We start from the raw sequence: 23,322 nt of genomic DNA on the forward strand, positions 1-23,322 counted from the left end.
TTTCCAGCTGACCCCCCCCCCTCTTTTGCAAGCCACAAAGTAGCGCTTGCAGAGGGGGAATTTTTGTTTTGTGTGCGCTTCATCTTCATGAACAGGACATACAGCTTTTCCGTAACCCATTTTCTATTGACATTGAAAATGTGGATACAATTTACCAAATGGAACTGGCTGAACTGCAGAATTATGACTCTCTGAAAGAAGCATTCAAGTCAAGCAGCCTTTCTAATTTCTATGCATTTCTCCCCTCTGAGACATATCCTAATCTCAGGAACCATGCACTCAAAATGGCAACCATCTTTGGAAGCACTTATGTCTGTGAACAGACTTTTTCCAATATGAAACATCTGAAATCTCCAACCAGATCTAGACTAACTGGTGCACACTTGCATCACGTGTTACGACTAGCAGTGACAAATATGGAACCGGACATTGACCAAAAGCAGGCCCATAGTTCCCATTGAAATACTGGTAAATTTGTTGATTTAACTTTACTTGTTCTTCATTTTAAATATTGTATTTGTTCCCATTTTGTTTTTTTTACTTCAAAATAAGATATGTGCAGTGTGCATAGGAATTTGTTCATAGGTTTTTTTTTAAAACTATAGTCCAGCCCTCCAACGGTCTGAGGGACAGTGAACTGGCCCCCTGTTTAAAAAGTTTGAGGACCCCTGCTCTAAAGTCTAGCAGATGAAGTAAATGTACAGCTCTTTGAAGATGTCTGCTTGCCAGGTAGTTACTGCCATCTAGTGACAAAGTCAATAACTCTTTAATCATAATCAGTAGTTAGGTGGAAAAAGAAAGAATTTTGCTTCAAAAGTACCAAGAGCATTATCTAGACAAAGTTAATTTTAATACAGTAATCCTAAACCCACCTCCAGGACAATAAATCCCATTGAACTCAGTGGGATTCACTTCTGAATATTTATTGTATTCTTATACTTCCTTTCACGTCGTCACAATTGGCATGAGGCCAGCCACTTTTCTGTTAGACATAGTGATAGTCTGAATCACGTTTCTAAAACAAAGGCCATGGAATCAGGTTTTCAGGAAAGAGGTTTGACAATGGGATGGCAAGAATAATTGCAATCTAAAATAAGGTTTCTGTGTCATTTCTGATATATGTGTGTTTTCTGTCTGATAGAGCAGTTGGTGCTTTCCTGGAGAGTAAAGATTTAATAGAAGAACTCCTACAAGAGAAGCCCCTGGATTTATCATTTCAAGGAATTGATCACTTTAGAAATCAAGTTGGATTTGTGAAGTTGAGAGAGAGTGATCATGAAGCAACACTTGTAAAGATCTCAGGTAACACTTTAATATCGCTATAAAGTGTCCGGAATGCAAATCTGACAGCCTACTCATGTGTGACACTACTGGTCCTGAAATATTATGTGCCTGTATACAGGCAGTAAACTCTGGAAACTTCTCGGAGTTTTTCTTTCTTTCAGGTTGTACTTTTTAGAGCTGTCTCCAGCAATCCAGTCTACACATGTTGAATCAGAAGCATGAGTTCAATGGGGCTTGTTTCCTGGGAAGTATGTTTAAGATTGTAACCAGAAAGGTTGATCTTATGACACTGGATGCCAGCAGCAGCACCCAAAACTTGTGCCCACACAATAGTGTCGTTTTGAACTTTTGAATTACCTGTAACATAGGAACAAGCAAAAGAGTAGCACCCCAAACAAGGAAGAACATTGCAACTCCTACAACTGCTCCCAGGAGAAGCCCTGGCAACCCCACCAATTGTGACATGGTGTACCAACAACACTTCTAGAGAATCTGGGCAGGGAAGGCAGCAGTCTGAATTGGAGGGGTAGGTAGGGGGTATCATGAGGATGTTATAAAATCGCTTTCCACATGCAGCGTACGAGCATGGTTTTTCCTATTATCTAAGGCCTCCATGGCCCAGTGGTGAACAGGGTAGCAAGTGACTCCTGCAGCGAAGAACTCCAGGAATTACTTCAAAACCAGGTTTAAAACCCCCAGTAGCCCAAACATAACCAGCAATGACCTACAAGCAACTCTTTCATCAGGGTGAAGCAAGAGCTGAACCGAGAAGAAAGGAGTGGCATTCCAGTTACGACACCCAGCTGACTCTCTAGCTCAGAGGTTAAAGGATAAGAGCCTGTCCCCCCAGCCTTTAATCCCTCGGGGATTCTGAGAAGCTCAGACAACAATGGTTATAACTAGGCACTTGAATTGTTTGTTGAGGAGTCTGTGCAAGCAGAATAATCTTTAACGGAAGTGGCAAGGGACCAGGCAGATAAGGGACACTTAAAGCTATCATTGTAAGGGTGCCATTCAGCTGCTAGAGAGCCGTTACCATGAGAACAGAGAAGACTGAAGTAGATTGACCCATGGTCTGACGATATAAGCCATTTTCCTATGTCAGATGGAAATATTTTAACATGCTGCCTTTTTTTGCTGGCATAACATTTACCAGCAAGCATAGGACTCATATTATAGTCCTCTCTCATCACCATGGCTCATTAAGGCCCCCCACCCGCAGGTTTTTGCCCCCCGCCCCCCCATCTGCTCATGTTACAGCACAATGATTTCGCTGTTGGTAGCCTACTGCTGCACAGTTGAATTGCAGTGGCAGTGTAGACTTGGGAGTAGGCACCCTGTTGTTGTTTTATCATTACTGTGGGATTTAATAATGGTACTGTCTAGCGCAGTGGGCATGGAATTCTACTGTGGGTTTATAAATCTGGAAACTTAAACCATGGACTTTCTCTACCATGGTCTAAATGAAATAGTATCATTACTGTGTGATCTAATAACTGCTCCATTAATAGCAGTTGGGAGTCATCTGTGAAAGCTACACTATATGTATTTAGTAATATAAATTATAAATCAAAGCCAGAGAAGACTGCAGCACAGTATTGTTTTCCTTCCAGAATAGTAAATTTCAATTAAATAGTAATGGTCTTAGTTTTATCTGCACTGTCCAAACACTGCAGTATTTGTATTTCTTGGTTCTATGAAACTGATTTAAAAGGTTTTTAATTTTTTTTCCTTTAATGTCTAGTAAATCAGTCTTGTAACCAATATTTCAGTGTCTTGATTCTTTTTAGACTGCTGTTGGTTAGTGTAGCTTTTTATACGTATGGCAGGATTTCTTACATATTTCACTAAAAATTTCCCTCCAACATACACTATACAGTGAATTTGTGAGGAAGATAGATGGAAGAGGTAGCCTGGTTTTCACAACCTTAAACTGGTGTGGCCAGAAAAGTCCATTTAAAATTATGTGATCTGTATCCTGTATTAAGCTGACAAACCTTTAAAGCTCTAATTTACTTTGCCTGAGACCATGTGCACACAGTGTTCTGTGGGAGAATTGTAACCATAATTTGAGAAGCACATTAGTGCAGTCCTAAACAGCGTTACATCCTTAATTGAAAGTGAGCTTAAATGGGTGTAATGCTATTTAGGGATCTGGAGAACCCAGTGCACCTATCCGCGTAGCAAGCTGCTTACCACTTCTCTGCATGAGCGATTACTGTGGTTTTGCCTCCTTTCAAGTGGGCAGGTAACTTGCTAGGCATGATTATATTGTGAAATTACCCCCAATGTTGTAGAATTTGCTGCTTTTGGAGCAAAATGTCCGTTGCTTAGCTGCATGAGAGAATGATTTAGGTTTGCCTCTTTGTAGTTAGGATGCTTGCCTTGAAACATTATTTATGCAAAAAAAAGGGGGTTTGCCTCTTTGTAGTTAGGATGCTTGACTTGAAACATTATTTATGAAACAACAAAAAAAGGGAAGTGGCCCTCTTCTCTGGATGGGGAGTTTTATGCTCTGATGTATACCTATAGTTTTGATTGATGGGGAGAAAAAAAACTCTTCTCTGGATGGGGAGTTTTATGCTCTAAAAACAAATCTGTTCATTTCTGATGTATACCTATAATTTTGATTGATGGGGGAAAAAAACCAATCGGGTTTGTGTCTTTTGCTTAATTAACTCCAAGCTACTTGGCAGACTTACAATGCAGTCCTAAACAGAGGGTGATTCTGCATCTAGCATTCGCTCTACATTTTCTCAACTGGGAGGAAAAAGTCCAGCTCAAAACCACTTTCAAATACCATGGGGCAACGCTGTACTGACTGCAAAGTCATGCCTGAACGGCCATAAATCTATGCAGAAGATACCATTAAACCCCATGATGAAGCGAAAGTGGCATGGAGTGTGGAGGCTACCATAAAATCCTATGATCAACGGAAGTGAAAGCAGCATGCAATGCAGGGGGGAATTTCTGCTCCAACGTGGGTTTTGTAAAACAATGGAGGGGAAAGCCAATGCAGAATCAGCCAGAGTCACATCCTTCTAAACTTGTTGAAGTTAATGGGTTTATGCTGGCACTGTTAATCTCTGCTGTGGATAATTTCTGATGGGGATCTGGTAGCTCTCATTCTCCTAGATGATTACATTTACTAGAGCTCTGATCTTCACATTTGATTTTACAGGACATTGATGGAATATCTGTGTCAAAATGCTCCCATTTATGAGTGATTCTGATGACCTGACCCTGCTTATGCTTTCATTACAATGCCACGTAGTTCCATTTAAAGAGCTATTGTCAAAGGCTTTCACAGCCAGAGTTCATTAGTTGTTGTAGATTTTCCGGGTTGTATGGCCGTGGTCTTGGCATTGTAGAACCTGACATTTCACCAGCAACTGTGACTGGCATCCTCAGAGATATAACACAGAAAGATGGAGTACTCTCTGTGTCAAGGTGAGAAGAAAAATGGTAGGCAGGCAATTTATATCTATTCAGGAAGGTGGGGATTTCAGGCCCCGCTGGTGGAGGTGGCCTGATCCAGTATGGCTTCTCTTATGTTCTTATGTCTGGCACAGTGATGCTCTGCGTTCTTGGTGCTTGGGGGGCAGGAGTGGGAGGGCTTTTGGATTTCAGGCCCCGCTGGTGGACCTCAGGAGGGCCCCACTTCTGACACACTTCCGGTGGTGTCAGGGGTATGTGGCCTTATGACACACTTCTGGTGATGTCAGGGGGTGTGGCCTTATGACACACTTCCGGTGATGTTAGGGGGTGTGGCATATGCTAATGAGTTATGCTAATGAGCTCCGGCAGCTCTTTTTCTACAAAAAGACCCCTGGCAGCCTGTATGTGACTACTAGTGGTGTTCTGTTAGTGTCTTTTTTGGGCCTATCTTGCAACAGGTTTTCTCTGGGTACCATTATGGCTTAGTAGTTAATCTGTTTCTTTATCAGGTGGATACTTTAGTTCCAAAATGGTTTACTGTAGATCCCTCAGGTGAGAATCTCTGTCTGTAGGATTGGAACAGATGTGGCTGTAGCATAGAGCCTGGCTGCATACAATGGATCTTTTGATATGTTTAGGAAGGTAGCTGGAGGCATGTAGGTATGTTTGTTGGTTAGTAGGTTTCCAGTATAAGGTGGTGTCTATGTGTCCATTGTGCATTTTTACGGTAGTGTCCAGAAATGTATTTCTTGCATACATCGGTTCATTGTCAGGTTGATGGTGAGGGTGAAAGTTGTTGAATGCCTGGCGGAATATGTCCAGGGCTTCTTTACCATGTGTCCAGACAATAAAAATGTCATCAGTGTGCCACAGGTGTAAGAGAGGTATGAATGGGTGGAAGTTTAGGAAGCATTGCTTCAGGTCGGCAATAAAGATGTTAGCATACTGTGGGGCCATTTGTCACTAAATCTAAAGTGGCTATGGGTAAGAACAAAATAGCACAGTTTGGTGGCAAAGTCATCTGGAGTTAGTTTTAAATGAAGAATCCTTCATTGCAGTCTGTGCAAGAAGGGAAATGGGGAAGGAGGTATGTACATAGGCCAAGTCTACTCAGGCTTAAGATGTGACATCAGATGTGGTATCTGAATGCATCCTGAGTGAATTGCAAGAGCAGCAGTGATGAGAGTGAATTATTCCAATCTTGTCCGCCACTGCAGTGAATCCTACGATTGGGTATCCCCCATGTGCCTAGGATTTCAAATTTAGATCTACTTTGAGGAAACGGGCCAGAATAAAACCAAGAGCAGACAACCTTCAATGCATCTTTTCTTGAAAGATATTTAACAAAAAGATCTCAGTGCTGAAGAAATGTCTGTGGTTTGTCATTGTCCTTTAAGCTGTCCCACGAATTCCAACCATTTTTTGGAAAGGTTCCGTTAGACATTCTTAGAGGCAGTGAATGATCTTTTGTCCTCCAAGGAATGTGGAATCATACCATGCCTGAACATTTTGTGACTCATATTAGTGCTTTTTTTGAAGTTGCAAAGGCCATTGCTATCTCAGTTATCTTTTGCATAGTTCAATATAGCACACAAAGATTTCCATTTCTCTCTTTCCTATCCCTGTGACAATTGTAAGATCCATTTTTCTCCTGGCAGGAATCAAAAGATTGTTGAAAACACCAGGCTCTTAAAATATTATTTATTTTTAGCTCATTCTTCCTCAGTTTTATCACAAGAAACTCAGGGTAGCATGTAATAATAATAATAATAATAGTAATAATAATAATACTTTCAATTTATTAATTGCTTTTCCTAGTGGGCTCAAAGCAATGTACAGTTACACATTTAGACAGGGGACTAACAATGTTCATAGGGGATAGGGAAGACAACATATATTCATTTAATTGCACACGCTGTCACTGCACGGTGTAAACGTCTTCTGGCGTGGCTCAGTCATTTTCCGAATGGTTGCTTGTCAACCAGGCTTCAGGACCCGTATGTCACATCACCACACTGCCACCGCCTGGCTGGAAACATCCACTGCATGGATTTTTGTAGCCGAGAAGTTCTTCCGCTGCTTTCCGACCTCGATCAGGACGTCCCAACCATCAACTAACACCCTCCCACAAGGGAGATTGGCGTGCCCACTCTCTCTAAGGAGTGGTTCCCATTTTACCTACTCGCTGAAGCTTTCGAATCGCTGGGTGGACGATGAGCTGGGGACAACAGGCTGGCTGCTCACACCAGCGCAGGGCTCGAACTAACACAGTTCGGTTGTTAAGACAGTGGGATAGACCAGATGTGGAACCTCATATCTTACCGATTTCTCTATCAAGCCTTTTTGAAAGAATGGACATAAAATTGGAGATACACTCTTACTTTTATCCTTGGAAGAGGTCCATCAGACATACCTTCACAGTCTGCAAGTTGAATTACTGTTAAAAGACCTTAGACCAGATGTGGAACCTCATATCTTACCGATTTCTCAATCAAGCCTTTTGGAAAGAATGTAAATAAAACTGAAGATGCACCCTTAATTTTATCCTTGGGAGACCTCCATCTGCAGGTTGAATTACTGTTAAAAAACCTTAGACCAAATGTGGAACCTCATAGCTTACTGATTTCTCAATCAAATCTTTTGGAGAGAATGTACATAAAACTGGTGTGATGGGCTTCTCCTGGGGGTTTGGGGGGAGCCCATTGGTGGCCGTCGACATCTGGCTTCCCTGCGGGGTAGGCGACGCTGGGAGTCAGAGGTTGTTCGCTAAAGGGAGCTGCGGAAGTACCTCAGACAGGCAGGGGACAGGGTTAACGGCACCCCTCAAGTCCCTCTGCCTCGTGCGCCGGATACTACTCCCTCTCTCTCTCTCTAGCCATCACTTTTGCAGTTTTGCTCCCTCGCATGCTGTTCCTCCCTGGTCTCTCCAAAGAGCTCCTCTTTTATTCCCACTCTCCACTCCCGATGCCGCCCCCTCCCCCGCCTCCCTTCCTCCTGATCTGGCCCCGCCCCCATTTATATACACGGACGCTTCCTGGGCATTCGGGGTGTGACCGTAGGTGAGCCGGTGGTGGTCCTGTTGGCCCGGGGCCCGCGCCGCCAGCGCCGCCACCCAGGTGCTCCACTGCGTTCGGCCTCAGCTCTCTCTTGGTGGAGCTGGAGCCACGGCTCCTAGGGGTGGGGCAACGTGGCGCTCGCTGTGAGGGTCTTGCCCTGCCAGCGTTGCAACCTCCGCCTGAGCTGCTGGGCGTCGTGCCGTTGTGCCACGTCTGCTTCGGGGGCTGTGGTGCCATCGCTCCCCTGTTCCTCTGCTGCCTTCGAGGTGAGTCAGGGCGTGGGTGATACTGGAGATACAGTCTTTTATCTTTGGAAGTTGACCATCAGACATATCCTCACAGTCTGCAAGCTGAATAAGGGATAAAAAATCCTTAGACTAGATCTGGAACATCATATCGTCCTGATTTCTCAATCAAGCCTTTTGGAGAGAAGGTACGTAAAACTGGAGTGGCACACTTACTTTTATCCTTGGAAGAGGTCCATCAGATATACCTTCACAGTCTTCAAGCTAAATAATGATTAAAAGACCTTAGACCAGATGTAGAGCATTATATCTTACCAATTTCTCAATCAAGCCTTTTGGAAAGAATGTAAATAACACTGGAGATGCACCCTTAATTTTATCCTTGGAAGACGTGTATCAGACATACCTTCACATTCTGCAAGGTGAATAAGTGTTAAACAGCCTTAGACCAGATGTAGAACATCATATCTTACGGATTTCTCAATCAAGCCTTTTAGAGAGACTGTGCATAAAACTGAAGCAGCAATGTTACTTTTATCCTTGGAAGACGTGTATCAGACATACCTTCACATTCTGCAAGGTGAATAAGTGTTAAACAGCCTTAGACCAGATGTAGAACATCATATCTTACGGATTTCTCAATCAAGCGTTTTGGAAATAAAGTATATAAAACTGAAGCAGTAATCTTACTTTTATACTTGGAAGTTGTTCATCAGATATAGCTTCACAGTATGCAATCAGAATAAGGGTTATAGACCTTAGACCCGTTTATCACATCGTATCTTACTGATTTCTCAATCAAGTCTTTTGGAGAGAATATACATAAAAGTGGTGTGGCAAATTTACTTTTATCCTGGGACATTGTCCATCAGACATACCTTTTCAGTCTCCCAGCAGTAGCTGAGGCCTTCTTCCTACCTGTGGCCCAGTGGTTTCTCTGCTCAGCTCCGTGGTCACAAGGCCACTGATAGCAGCAGCAGAGTCCAATCGGGGAGGAAGAAGGTGGCTGCCAGCAGCTGTTGTACCTTTGGCTGATATTTGGGGTCAAACTGATCTTCTTCTTTTCCAAAGTTCTGACCAGGAGGGAAAGGGAGCCACCTTCCTGGCTTCCTCAGTCTGGTGCTGGTGGCCTTTGTCCCTCTCTCTCTCCTTCTGTTGTGGGAGGGGAAGGGAAAGGAGTTTGTAAGCCGTTCTGAGACGCCTTTGGGTAGTGAAGGGTGGGGTATAAATCCAATCTCTTCTTCTTCTTCTTCGCCACAGAGCATCAGTTCTGTGGCCAAAGTGCTGTGACCATGAAAATCAAAAAAGAAAGAACAACATTTTACTCTCTTACCTCAGGGGTAGGCCTAGCAAGATGAGCCATGTCTCCCTTCTACTTCCTGACAATGTAGTTTGGATGCACTGCTGGGGTGGCCACTTGATGTCCCCTGTTTTCCTCGAAACAGATCGATACGCTACTGGCAGCAGCTCTGTTTCTGTCACTTTTTACTTTTGCTTCTCATCTTTCTTTAGCGATTTGAAGAGTTTCATCAGTCACCCATCAAGGCTTTTCATTTCTTTTGGCTACAGGAGTAGTCTTTGTACATTCTTCTTTGATAATATGTCTCGTTTCAATCCATAGTTCTTCTAGTTCTTCTGTTCTTTACATGTTTTTGAACTCCAGGAATGTTGTTCAGATTATACTTTGGCACTATTAATGCTTTAGGGTTTTTGTTCAGAGCATATTCATACCTGGGTACAAAATGTAAGATTATAACTTGCTTTGGAGAGTCCTGTTCATCTTATTTCTTTGGGTTATTTGTACTCTGCCTCTCCAGAATATGCCCAAGACAGCTAATAAAAGAAGAACAAACGATAAAAGATACAAACTGAAAACAGTTCCCTGGGACAGCTTTTTTTGGGGGGGGAGGTTGAGGAGCCCCTGCAGCATGTGATAGCCTGCAGAACCCCAATTCAGCTCCCTTTGCCTCTACCCACAAATAGCTGGTAAACTGGTTATATGTAATTTATTACTTATTTTACGGCTCAAAGGCAAATTCTTGTACTAATTAATAATTGGAAGAAGTGAAATCTGGGGCGGTGCTTGTAGAACCTAAGGGGTCCATGGAACCCTGTTTGGAAAACTGCCCTAATACTTGAAGAGTGCAAATGAGTTATGTCAGCCATTCCTGGATCCTATGCAGTAGGAAGGTTTGGTAACCATGCTGCTCATTCCCCAGCAAGAATGAGTGTTCAGGCAGAATTGCTGCTTGCTATCAGCTGTGTAGACAGAGGAGGCTAGGCAGTAGTTGAGACTGATCCCTACCTGTAAGGCAGAAGAAGCAAGAGTGGAGGCTGACTTACCATTGATTCTGGTACTTTCATAGTGTATTTAAATTTATCTTCACCAAGCTTCATCTGTGGCTTGGGGTAGAAGAAAACGTAACCCATTAAGTTGGAAGATACTGGAAGGCCTTTTAATAAGGCACATAGTCCCAATATTAGCACAGCCCCCTTCTTAGGCTGGAGGTTTTCTTTTGTGGGGTTTTCAGGTTTTCTTTCTTGGGCATGCTCTGTTCAGCTGTTTCTAGCCTTGAAACCATAAAGGTTCCTGCTTAGGAACATTAATTTACTCTTCCAGTAACTTTTTTTTTTTGCACAATGCAAAGCAGCCTCTCATAAAATTCCTTTTTAAGAGTTCCTTTTTCATACTTTAATAGCTTATTAATTTATCCCTGTTGATTTCTTTATCAAGTCTTCCAGTTTTTTAATTCTTCAGTGTGACATGACATCCTGTACCTCACTGGCCCTCTGCTCAGAATCTACCTTTAAAACCTCAACCTCCAATAGGGAGCCCACTCTGCCTTTTCCTTCAGTGCAATTGACCCTTTACTGTTTCACCGTATCTTTTCTTCCCTGCATTTTCTCCCCTTTTGTCCAGCATTATTTTTTCTCTCTTTCTACATTTGTCTCCTTCGCTCTTCCCCTTTTGTCCAGCATTATTTTTTCTCCTTCACTTTCTTTCTTCGTAACATCCTTTGAAAGGTTGTTATGATGCTGCTGGTGCAACCCACTTTAGGTCAAGTTGTACCAGCCGAAGACCAGTATTCTCCCACAAAGTAGCATCTGGATAAAAAAAATCACTCCCTGTGATTTTCTCCTGGATTATGGGTAGATCTAGATGATAAACCGAACTTGTGGCTGCCACCAAAAGGACCATCCTTTCATCCTCTCCTCCCCCCCCCAAGTCAGTCTAGTAAAAGAAAATGTGTGATGTGACTGAGAGTTTTCCTACCTCTGCTCCAGTTCATTTGTCGCCATTTGTGGGTATGGGAAAACTCGACAATGACACCATGCCACATGTTTCCTGTTCAACATTGCTGGGGAAAGAGGGGGGATGTGATACAGCCACACGCTCTCTGTATCATCTGATTCTAACTTACGTTTGTGCAAGATACTGCTATAACCTTCATATGAATCCTTCTGCTATGTTTGCCTGTTTGTCACTAGTTTTCCACTAGGACTCTGGAGAAAGAACAGCACAACATAAAACAGAAACAGTGGCAGGAAATTACAGATCTTAAAGCTATCCAGCAGATGCTTTGAATCTAATGCACAAATTTAATTAGACAACAATCTAATGCAGTATTCTACATGGCACTGTCAGCATCTGGGTTTTCTAGAACAGTCTGTGCATAATTCTTGGCTGTAGGCCTCTGAACTGGTTCACATAGAAGTAAAAGTTCAGATTCAGACCAAATCGGGCTTTGGTATTTAAGAAACCTGACTCTTTAATTACTACACAAAGTAGATAAGTTGAGTACATTTAGAATCTTGTCATTGTCAACTGGATGTAATATAATTAAACTAAAATGCAGATCGAGAAGTGTTCAGAAGAAGTAAGCCTTTCTTATATTCTTATTAATCTGTTTGGATCATTTTCTGGCATAGATCAACATAAAACAACAAGATCAGTGTCAGATGAGATTATGTGGCATTTTGGGAGGTGCCAGTTTGAACTAAATGGACTTATTATAAAAGGCCATTATACCACTGATTTTCTTTGTCTTTTGTGAACATCTTGTTTCTTTTAGTAGTTCATTGTTACGGCAAATACAGAATGCCTGGAAGCAAATAACTCATTAACTGAATTCAGAATGGTGAGTTTTACTAAAATGATTTATTGCACATAATCTCCATAATCTCCACAGGACCCAAGGTAGCTAACAACAATGTAACAAAAAATACAAAATAATTTAATAAACATGTTTAAAACAAGACTAAAACCAATTTATGGCCCAACCAGTAGGGTTTCCCCCTCTGCCCAGACTCTAGAAAGTCTTTGTTTTGCAGCCTCACTCGAGGGGCTGGAGGGTAACAGCCCCCCTTCTTCTGAGAGACCATTACAGAGGCACGGGGCAGTGACAGAAAAAGCCCAAGCATGGACTGTGGCAGAATGTGCCTTGCACAATAGGAGAACTGACAGTGAACCTTGGTGGGAAGAGCAGAGTTGCCACATGAGGTCATGCAGAGAAAGGCAGTCTTTGAGCTGGGGACAACAGGCTGGCTGCTCACACCAGCGCGGGGCTTGAACTGACACAGTTCAGATGTTAAGGCAGTGGGATATACCCACTGTGCCACCGCTCCCCTTGCTGCCACCGCTCCCCTTGCATCAGCCGCAGCTTCCAGATAGTTCTATGTACTAATCTGGCCCCATGTTTACTGAAGCGTGGATCAGGATGGTCAGATCAGATGTCAGCAAATCAGGTGCCAGCTTCCTAACTGGAAAAAAAAGCATTTTTCACTGTCACCTGTTTCCCCAGCAGGAGACCAGTCTGAGGAAATAGACAGGATTCTTGAAAATTTGAGGCCGACCACCTGTTTTAAGACACTTGCCCTTCCTAGAAGTTTGTCAGGCAGGGCTGGCTTACTGGGTCTGAGAAATAGTTAATGCTAACTTGAGAGAGGGGGCAATAGCCCTAATTTTGAAACAGGTTGGGGTATGCCCATTACTAAATAAGCCTACCCTGAAACCAGTTCTCAATCATTATTGACCTGTCTCAAATGTTCCATTCTTGAGCAAGGTAATTTAATAGGTGCTGGCTGGACAACTTCAAACTTTCATGAATGAGGCAAATTGTTTAGTGTCATGCCTGCCCCTGCTGATGTCATGCCTGCCTTTGCTGATGCCCCTGAACAGGCTCCTGAGGACCCTGAACAGGCTCCTGAGGACAGTACTGCAGCAGAAAGGCAAAGACTGGATCCTGTAGCTGAAAGCTATCTAAGTGGTGAGGAGGATAGAGCCTCCCAGGGAACACCTGCAAGGGATCAGTCTCTGCTGCAGCCCAGTAATTCATCATCAGACTCGCCTCCACCTGTAACCAGGCTCAGGAATGTAAGAAGACAACAGCTGAGAGAGCGAAGGCAGAATGCACGCATGCGTGCCAGAAGATCTCTTAGCCCTGATTACTGACAGGATCCTGTCCTCACTCCTGGCTAGCTAATGAGTTGATTAGCTAGCACTGTATATATGCAAGTCTGTTGCCAGCAGTCATTTGTGCTGGCAACGTCGTTTGTTCAGGACCTGAATCCTTGCATCTCTGCTCCAGACCTTGTGGAATTCTTCTCGGCTTGATCCTCGGCTTTTGACCTTTGGCTTTGTTGACCCTGCGTTCATCTCTGACTCCTCTGGTATTGTTGTGATTTATGGACTTGAAACTTTGGTATGTCTGACCCTGCTTTTGGACTGTGATTTAAACCTGCTTGAACCTTGCTACCTGATTTGTCTGGCTTGACCTCGGACTGTTCCTGGACTTTTGCTTGCTTGTGTCACGCCCCCTGGTCCTGCCGTGACATTTAGACCCTTTCCAACCTAGTTTTAGGCATAGTTATGGGACTGAAACAGCCTTGGTCATCCTGGTGGATGAACTGCAATGGGAGATGGACACAGGGAGTACAACTTTATTGATTCTCCTGGATCTCTCTGTGGCTTTTGATTCCATTGATCATGGTAGCCTTTTGGACTGCTTTTCTAGGCTGAGATTGGAAGGCACCAATTTGTGATGGTTCTGGTCATATCTGTAGGGCGGGCTTCAGAAGGTGGTACTAGGGAACTGCTGCTCAGCCCCTTGGCCTCTAGGATACCGTCTTGTTCCTTGTACTCTTTAACATCTACACAAAACCACACTGTGAGGTCATCTGGAGATTTAGGCTGGGTCATCATCAATATGTTGATGACACTTGTATCTCACCCTTCTGGCTGATCCCAAGGAGGCTATAGAAACCCAGAAACCGTGTCTGGAGGCAGTTTTTGAATGGAGTTGAGCTAATATCACCGAGTACCGCTGCGACACTCCAGGGCGGCCTGATCTCTAACAAATGGATTGGCGACGCCTTGGGCTTGCCTGGCGACCGGGTTGGTGCTGGTTGGGCGAGCAGTAGCCAAGGGCCCCATTGGCTCTGCTTCTGCAACGCGGCCGCCATTTTGGTGCCGCCCACAAAGACGGCTGTTGCTGGACAATTTGGTTGAAATGGCCATGTTTTGCTCCCGTGTGTCATCTTCTGCAGCCTTCAATTACCACCTTTTGCGCTCCTCCCCCTGCTGCCCCTGACCACCGCCAACGCGTTTGCACATACTGGCATGTGGCAGCTGCGGGTGTCTATTGGCTTTGCTCCCACAATGCAGCCACCATTCTGGGACCACCTGCGATGCCGATTGCTGCAGTCAATTCAACCGCATTGGGCTCCTGTGCTCCATCTTTTGCTGCTTTCGACCACCTTTTGCGTTCCATCCCCTGCTGCCCTCAGTTGCTGTTCCGGCTCTTTACCAGTACCATGGTCGGACCACTTTGCCTTGAAGGCCTGTTTGAATACTCCACTCAGACCCTGTTTTTGCGGCGAGCCCATTTTGGCTCGCCCATGGAGCCAAATGGACCCTATTTGGCTTCGGATTGCTCTTTGGGATCGGATGCCCCCTGGCAGCTCGTTGAATGAGCTTGTCTGGCATAGCTGACTCTCGACAGCCATCAACGAGATCACTCCCTGGCGCCCTCTGTGCTCCTGGCTGAAGCTCACCCCTTGGTTCAAGCAGGAGTTGAAGCCAATGAAATGGGAGTTTAGACGGTTAGAGAGGCAGTGGTGGCGTGCTTGTGACGAAGCTACAAGAGCATCCTATAGGACGTTTATGAGATCCTATGAGAAGGCAGTCAAGGCCACTAAAAGACAGTATTATAAGGCCTAGATTGCGTCTGCTAGCTCATGCCCAGCCCAATGGTTTAGAACGATTCGGTCCATTACTGCTCTGACTCAAAACAGACTAATTTTGCAAGCTATTTTGCAAATAAAGTCTTGTTGCTCCACCGTGACCTCCCTGCTACAGTTGATACAGTGAATAGGCTCCATACATGTCTTCTTGCCATATTATGGATTATTTCAGCCCGCTCAGTCTTGAGGAAGTCGACAAATTGCTCCTAACTGTACGCCCTACCATGTGCTCCCTCAATCTGTGCCCTTTGTGGCTAATTAAAGCCGGCCATGAGGGGTTTTGAGGTGCACTGCAGGAGATAATTAATAAGTCCTTCACTGAGGGGCTGTTCCCAGAGGCACTTAAGGAAGCAGTGGTACACCCTCTCCTGAAAAAGCCATCCTTGGATCCAGCCGAATTGGCCAACTATCGGCCAGTTTCCAACTTGCTCTATCTGGGCAAGATAATAGAGAGGGCAGTGGCAAATCAGTTACAGGGCTTTTTGGATGATGCTTCCATATTAGATCCCTTCCGACAGGTTTCCAACCGGGCCACGGGACAGAGACTGCACTGGTCGCCCTCACTGATGACCTCCAGAGGCATCTGAATTGATGCTATTGCTGTTAGACCTGTCGGCTGCGTTCGACATGGTCAACCATCAGCTACTGGTCCATCACCTCGCCGACATTGGAGTATAGGGACTGGCCTTGCAGTGACTTGTTTCCTTTCTCCAAGGTCGGGGACAAAGAGTGGCGCTAGGGGATCACTGTCCCAAAGGCACCCACTGGAATGTGGAGTGCCCCAAGGGGCAGTGTTGTCCCCGATGCTTTTTAACATCTACATGCGCCCTCTTGCCCAGATTGCCCGAAGGTATGGGCTGGGTTGTCACCAGTGATGATACCCAGCTCTATCTGCTGTTGGGCGGGCGGTCCAACTCTAAACCAGAAGATTTAGACTGGGCATTGCAAGCCGTGATTCTCCTGGATCTCTCAGTGGCTTTTGATTCCATTGATCATGGTAGTCTTTTGGATTGCTTTTCTAGGCTGAGATTGGGAGGCACCAATTTGTGATGGTTCTGGACATATCTGTAGGGTGGGCTTCAGATGGTGGTACTAGGGAACTGCTGCTCAGCCCCTTGGCCTCTAGGGTACCGTCTTGTTCCTTGTACTCTTTAACATCTACACAAAACCACACTGTGAGGTCATCTGGAGATTTAGGCTGGGTCATCATCAATATGTTGATGACACTTGTATCTCACCCTTCTGGCTGATCCCAGGGAGGCTATAGAAACCCAGAAACTGTGTCTGGAGGCAGTTTTTGGATGGAGTTGAGCTAATATCCCCGAGTACCCCCGCGATGCTCCAAGGCGGCCTGATCTCTGACAGGCGGGCGACGCCTTGGGATTGCCTGGCGATCGGGTCGGTGCTGATTGGGCAAGCAGTAGCCGAGGGCCCCATCGGCTCTGCTTCCGCAACGCGGCCGCCATTTGGGGGCCGCCCGCAAAGATGGCTGTTGCTGGACAATTCAGTCGAAATGGCCACGTTTTGCTCCCGTGTGTCATCTTCTGCAGCCTTCAATTGCCACCTTTTGCACCCCTCCCCCTGCTGCCCCCGACCACTGCCAACGCGATTGCACATACTGGCGTGTGGCAGCTGCGGGTGTCTATCAGCTTTGCTCCCACAATGCAGCCGCCATTCTGGGACCACCTGCGATGCCGATCGCTGCCGGTCAATTCAACCGCGTCGGGCTCCTGTGCTCCATCTTTTGCTGCTTTCAACCACCTTTTGCGTTCCATCCCCTGCTGCCCTCAATTGCTGTTCCGGCCCTTTAGCAGTACCATGGCCGGACCACTTTGCCTTGAAGGCCTGTTTGAACACTCCACTCAGACCCTGTTTGGGCAGCGAGCCCATTTTTGCTCACCCACGGAGCCAAATGGACCCTATTTGGCTTCGGATTGCTCTTTGGGATCCGATGCCCCCTGGCGGCTCGTTGAATGAGCTTGTCTGGCATAGCTGACTCAACGAGATCGCTCCCTGGCACTCTCTGTGCCCCTGGCTGAAGCTCACCCCTTGGTTCACCCAGGAGTTGAGGCCAATGAAATGGGAGTTTAGACGGTTAGAGAGGCAGTGGTGGCATGCTTGTGCTGAAGCTACAAGAGCATCCTATAGGACGTTTATGAGATCCTATGAGATGGCAGTCAAGGCCGCTAAAAGATTATAAGGCCAAGATTGCGTCTGCTAGCTCATGCCCAGCCCAATTGTTTAGAACGATTCGGTCCATTACTGCTCTGACTCAAAACAGACTAATTTGCGAGCTGTTTTGCAAATAAAGTCTTGTCGCTCTACCGTGACCTCCCTGCTACAGTTGATACAGTGAATAGGCTCCATATATGTCTTCTTGTCATATTATGGATTATTTCAGCCTGCTCAGTCTTGAGGAAGTCGACAAATTGCTCCTAACTGTACGCCCTACCATGTGCTCCCTCGATCTGTGCCCTTTGTGGCTAATTAAAGCTGGCCACAAGGGGTTTCGAGGTGCCCTGCGGGAGATAATTAATAAGTCCTTCACCGAGGGGCTGTTCCCAGAGGCAGAGGCACGTAAGGAAGCAGTGGTGCACCCTGTCCTGAAAAAGCCATCCTTGGATCCAACCGAATTGGCCAACTATCGGCCGGTTTCCAACTTGCTCTATCTGGGCAAGATAATAGAGAGGGCAGTGGCAAATCAGTTACAGGGCTTTTTGGATGATGGTTCCATATTAGATCCCTTCCAGTCTGGTTTCCGCCCGGGCCACGGGACAGAGACGGCACAGGTCGCCCTCATGGATTACCTCCAGAGGCATCTGAATTGATGCGATTGCTGTTAGACCTGTCGGCTGCATTCAACATGGTCGACCATCAGCTACTGGTCCGCCACCTCGCCGACATTGGAGTATAGGAACTGGCCTTGCAGTGGTTTGCTTCCTTTCTCCAAGGTCGGGGACAAAGAGTGGCGTTAGGGGATCACTGTCCCAAAGGCATCCACTGGAATGTGGAGTGCCCCAAGGGGCAGTACTGTCCCCGATGCTTTTTAACATCTACATGCACCCTCTCGCCCAGATTGCCCGAAGATATGGGCTGGGTTGTCACCAGTACTCTGATGATACCCAGCTCTGTTGGGTGGTCGGTCCAACTCTAAACCAAAAGATTTAGACTGGGCATTGCAAGCCGTGACTGGTTGCATTAGGCTGAGCCGGCTGAAATTGAATCCAACAAAGATTAAGGTCCTGTGCCTGAGTCGGGGCGGTCCGGGGTAGGGATCCCACTCCCGGCCTTTGATGGGGCACCATTGGTGCCAGCGCCAGAGGTTAGGAGTTTGAGAGTGCTCCTGGATCTCTCCTTAACAGTGGAGGCCGAGGTAGCAGCCACTGCTTAGTCGGCCTTTTATCATCTCAGGCTGATTAGGCAGTTGGTTCCCTTCCTCGAATGCAACAACTTGGCAACAGTGATCCATGTGATGGTCACCTTGAGCCTGGATTACTGTAATGCCCTCTACATGGGGCTGCCCTTGTCCCAAATCTGGAAGCTGCAGCTAGTGCAGAATGCAGTGGTGAGGCTGTTATTGTGTCTTCCCATGCGGGAACACATTCAGCCCGCCCTAAAAGCACTGCACTGGCTGCCTATAGTATACGAGATTCGGTTCAAGGTGCTGGTTATTACTTTTAAAGCCCTTTATGACCAAGGACCTGCATACCTGAAGGACCGCGTTTCCCCATATGTCCCCCAGAGAGCGCTGCGATCGGCGACCCAGAATTGGCTGGTCCTTCCAACTATCAAGGAGGCCAGGCTAGCGACAATAAGGGCTAGGGCTTTTTCGGTGGCGGCTCCACTCTGGTGGAATGAGCTCCCGGAGGAGATCAGGGCCCTGTGGGACTTACTACAGTTCCGCAGGGCCTGTAAAACGGAACTCTTCCAACAGGCTTTTGGAGCCGCCACCATCACTGTCACCACTGACATCTGACAGTTATGAAAAGTGAGTCCTGCCCCCTCGCGTCCCCAATTATAGCCCAACCCGAGCGCCTGGACACCTGAAGGAGATAAGAAACTGACTGTACGCTGAGGAATCAAATGCTAGGACTTATATTAAAGTTGTTATACTCATGGTTTTTAAATTTGTGATTGATTGGATTTTATACTGTATATTGTATTATTATTGCTGGGAGGGCGGGGTAAAATTTTAATTAATAAATATAATAAACAGAAGTTTAATAATGAAAGGATGGAAGTGCTACTGGTGGCCACAAGGTCTGACCTGGAATTTATTGTGTCACTCATTCCGGATGGGGTTGCACTCCCCGTGAAGGACTAAGCTTGGGGGTGCTTTTGGACTCAGGCCTACTGCTGGATAAGCAGGTGGCAGTTGTGGCCAAGTGTGCCTTTTACAAGCTTCAACTGGTTAGCCAGCCATGGCCTTTCCTGGACAGAAAAGCACTGGTCACTGTGGTGCATGCTCTGGTTACATCTACATTCAATTACTGCAATGTGTTTTATGTGGGGCTACCCTTGAAAAGTATTTGGTGCAGAATGTTGCAGCCAGGACGTTGACTGGAGTAGGTCATAGGGACTGTATCACTCCAGTCTTGGGCCATCTGTACTGGTTCCCAATTTGTTTCCAGGCACAATTCAGAGTGGTGGTGTTGATCTTTAAAACGTACATAGTTTGGGACCAACATACCTGAAGGAATACCTATACCGTTATGAACCTACCCAATCACTGTGGTCATCTTCCAATGCCTTGCTTCGGGTGTTCTTGCATTCTGAGATTAGGCAGCTGGCAACCTGGGAGAGTTTCTTCTCGATCATGGCAACAAAACTCTGGAATTCTGTTCCAGGGGAGACTCATCTGTCCCCTTCTGTTGCCTTCTTCCACCAGTAAGTAAAGACTTTTGGGGGGGGGGGGTTGCATTCCCTCGGTGAGCTGTCCTTACTTCCCTGTGTTTTAATTGTTCTGTTTAAGTTTTTGATTTGTTTTTGCTTTCTTTTAATGATGTGTTTTTGTTGCTTTTAGTGGTTTACATGTGATTTTATTATGTGTATTTGTAATCTGTAAGCCATCTTGGTGTTCCTTATGAGAGCAGAAATGTGAGGTATAAATTTTGTTTTAAAAAACTAGGGAAATGTTTTGCATTCTCAAAAGTGTAGTTTTCTAGTTCTGATACTGCTGTTTGGACAAAATTTGAAATCTTTAACTGAGTTCAAGCTTCTGCATGGAGGAGGGATAGGAAGGAAGAAGGATGACATGAGTTCAGTCCTGAGCCATCAAGCCATGTTACATCTGAATTGTGTTCACACACAGCTCTGAAACACACAGCAGTTTGGCAGCTTGTGTTGCTTGATAGTGGGGCTACTTTCAATAAATATAGTTCTTGGCTTTTTTCTCTTTTTCAGTGAGTATGTTTCATTTGGGTTCGATTTACGCTTCGTTAGTTCTAGAATTATTACAGAGTTGTCAAAAATTTTCCTTTGATTTCCCCATTATAGTAGGCATGTTTCAAAAGTGGAAATGTATTTATCACAATGCTAAATTAAAAATTAACAGAATATGTGCATTTTGTATTAATGAAACAGAACAGAAATGGAGCAACTCGGGAGTCTTTCCTATTAAATATGTATTATTTTATGGTATTGTGATCATGCATACTTCAGTGTGTTTTTGCACAATAGATGGAATATTAAATATATTCATGATTATATGGCTAAATGACTTCTGCATTTTACTGGGAGAAGAGCTACCCAAAAGTGGCTGTCTAGAAAATTAATAATTAAAATGAATGAAAACAAGCTTAGCAGTAAAATTCTAATAGTGGTGAATTGGTATTGAGAAAGGTTATAGAAAGTTTAAACGTTAAGGGTAAAAGGTTCCTGTTGAAATTTTTAATGCTGTGATTCTGTTTAATGACTTATTGATTTGGCTTATATAACATTAATTATGGGTGTACAGTAGTAAGGAATATTACTATTATTATTACAATTAATACTGAAGTATTACTTTTTAAAATATAAACTTATGATTTGCAGTCTGTTGGCTTAATTCTAGGAAACAAATCGTTTCCTGAAGGCATTTAAATTCTAGCCCACAGAATCCTGTAAGGTTCCATCTTGTTTCCTATGCTTTAACTCTTTCATGAAACCTCTGGGGGAGATCATCCAGGGATTTGGAGTGAGTTGTCACCAGTCTGCAGATGACACACAAATCTAACTCCACTTTCTGTCAAAATCCAGGAGGACTGTGCATGAGCTTATCTGGTATATGGAGACTTTAAGGGATAAGGGTGAAGAAATAGGGAAAAAATCCAGACATAACAGAAGTGCAGGTAAAATGGGAGTTTTGACAGATCATATATTGTTTCTTCAATTTGAATTTACTGGAGAATAGTAACAAACGCGGTTCCTGAGTAAACAGTTACACAAGGAAATGAACATCCTTAATGATTTTAGCAGTCATTGATTATGTGTTTTTCAGCCTATCTGAAATGGCTTTTTACCTCTCAGCATGTGGCCTCTGTACAGAATCGATCGGAAATAAAAATTTTAATCATTCTTTATTGATCCTTCTGTCCCATTAGTACTGTTGAACAGGTTTGATTTGTTTTTCGTGGTTACTAGGTTTGAAGTGCAAACAAAAGAGAATTGACTGGTGGGCATATGAACTGCTTTGGTTCCTAAGGTCTACTGGAAACGTTTCAGTCTGGATACAATCTACAAATTAAATAAAAAATGTCATAGCAAGGAACAGTGTCTTCTCAGTAGCAATGGCCCCGTTCAGGAATTCTTGTCTTGCAGAAGTCTACTAGAGCCTTACATATTTCATAATGTATAATTTAATCATGTGATACAGTGTTGTAATTGTAGGGTTTTGATGGAGACATCTGTCCACTGGATTTTATCATATGTTTGTGCTGTTATGTAGTTTTAAACTTTGTTATCCATTTTGAACTGAAAAATGAACTAGAAATTTAACAAAATAAAGAGATTCACATGATCGTCATAATTTAAAACAGAATAACTAATTAGTTGGTGAGATACATGATGGATTTAGGCTCCTGAAGAAGCGTTATCTGACCACTGTTGTCCCAGCTAAGTGTTATTAATGTGTGGTAAAATTTTTGTTCAGGGTTCCATTTGTAAGAAAAAGAAGCAATGAAGCTCCATATATGTTCCAAATAAATCTGGTCATTTTATATTTGTGGAACAGTGAAGGATCATTTGCAGAGTTGCCTCTTGAGAGGGATCTTTCAGGAAGAACAGTCATTCTTCATACCCTCAACATTATGTTTAAAGATTTTAGCACTACATATTAGGCCATCCACAAACAGGGAGGGAAACAGATGATCCCCAAGCTTGGAGTAGTATCAGGAGAACATAGTAGCTCCTCAGAACACAGAATTTAGTCAGCCATAATTTATTTCTTTATTAGACTTTTTAGTCGCGGTTCACGCAAAGGGTCTTATGGTGACTTACATCATTAAAACCAATAAGGTGGATTGTAAAATTAGTCTGAATGAAGACATTTGGGAGAAAATGTGGGCATCTATGGATTATAATTTTTCTGTCCTTTTAATTGTTGGAAGCAATGTGGGCACATTGGATCATATATGCACTGTTGGTTGTATTGCCCCAAAATAAAACAATTCTGGGAAATGATTATGCAAAAAAATGTCTTTGATTACAGGATACTCCCTTGAACTAACTCCTGAATCTCTATTTTTGAATTATGATAAACAGAATTCAACATAGGATATTCACATAGGATACTAATTGTTAATTTATTGACTATAGCTAAAACAACTATTGGTCATTATTGGAAGAACCCAGCAGCTCCCCCAATATCTTTATGGCATTAAAAACTCTGGGAACACTATACGATGGCAAAGATAATGGATTCTTTACAAATGTTTAGGTATACACAACTAAGAGTTTGAAAGTGTTTGGTATCCTATTTTAGACTATTTAGAACAGCAAGGTGAAATTTATCTGAATACTTGAAAACTTTTTCGATATTTGTGAATTAGCTATCTAGTACTTACAATTATCCAGGAAAG

The 23,322-nt window shown here is 44.2% G+C and overlaps 1 protein-coding gene across 1 annotated transcript in view; it reads left to right on the forward strand.

Annotated features, from left to right (window-relative positions):
* The window catches only part of AKAP7 (A-kinase anchoring protein 7), a 142,025-nt gene that overhangs the window by 26,997 nt on the left and 91,706 nt on the right, over positions 1-23,322 (forward strand). The window contains exon 5 of the mRNA XM_015421257.1: positions 1,142-1,302. Coding sequence (XP_015276743.1) covers positions 1,142-1,302 — 161 coding nt within the window. The remainder of the gene's footprint in view (positions 1-1,141; positions 1,303-23,322) is intronic.

This window comes from Gekko japonicus, unplaced genomic scaffold, assembly GCF_001447785.1.
Source record: "Gekko japonicus isolate JY-2015 unplaced genomic scaffold, Gekko_japonicus_V1.1 scaffold407, whole genome shotgun sequence".
Taxonomy (NCBI): domain Eukaryota; kingdom Metazoa; phylum Chordata; class Lepidosauria; order Squamata; family Gekkonidae; genus Gekko; species Gekko japonicus.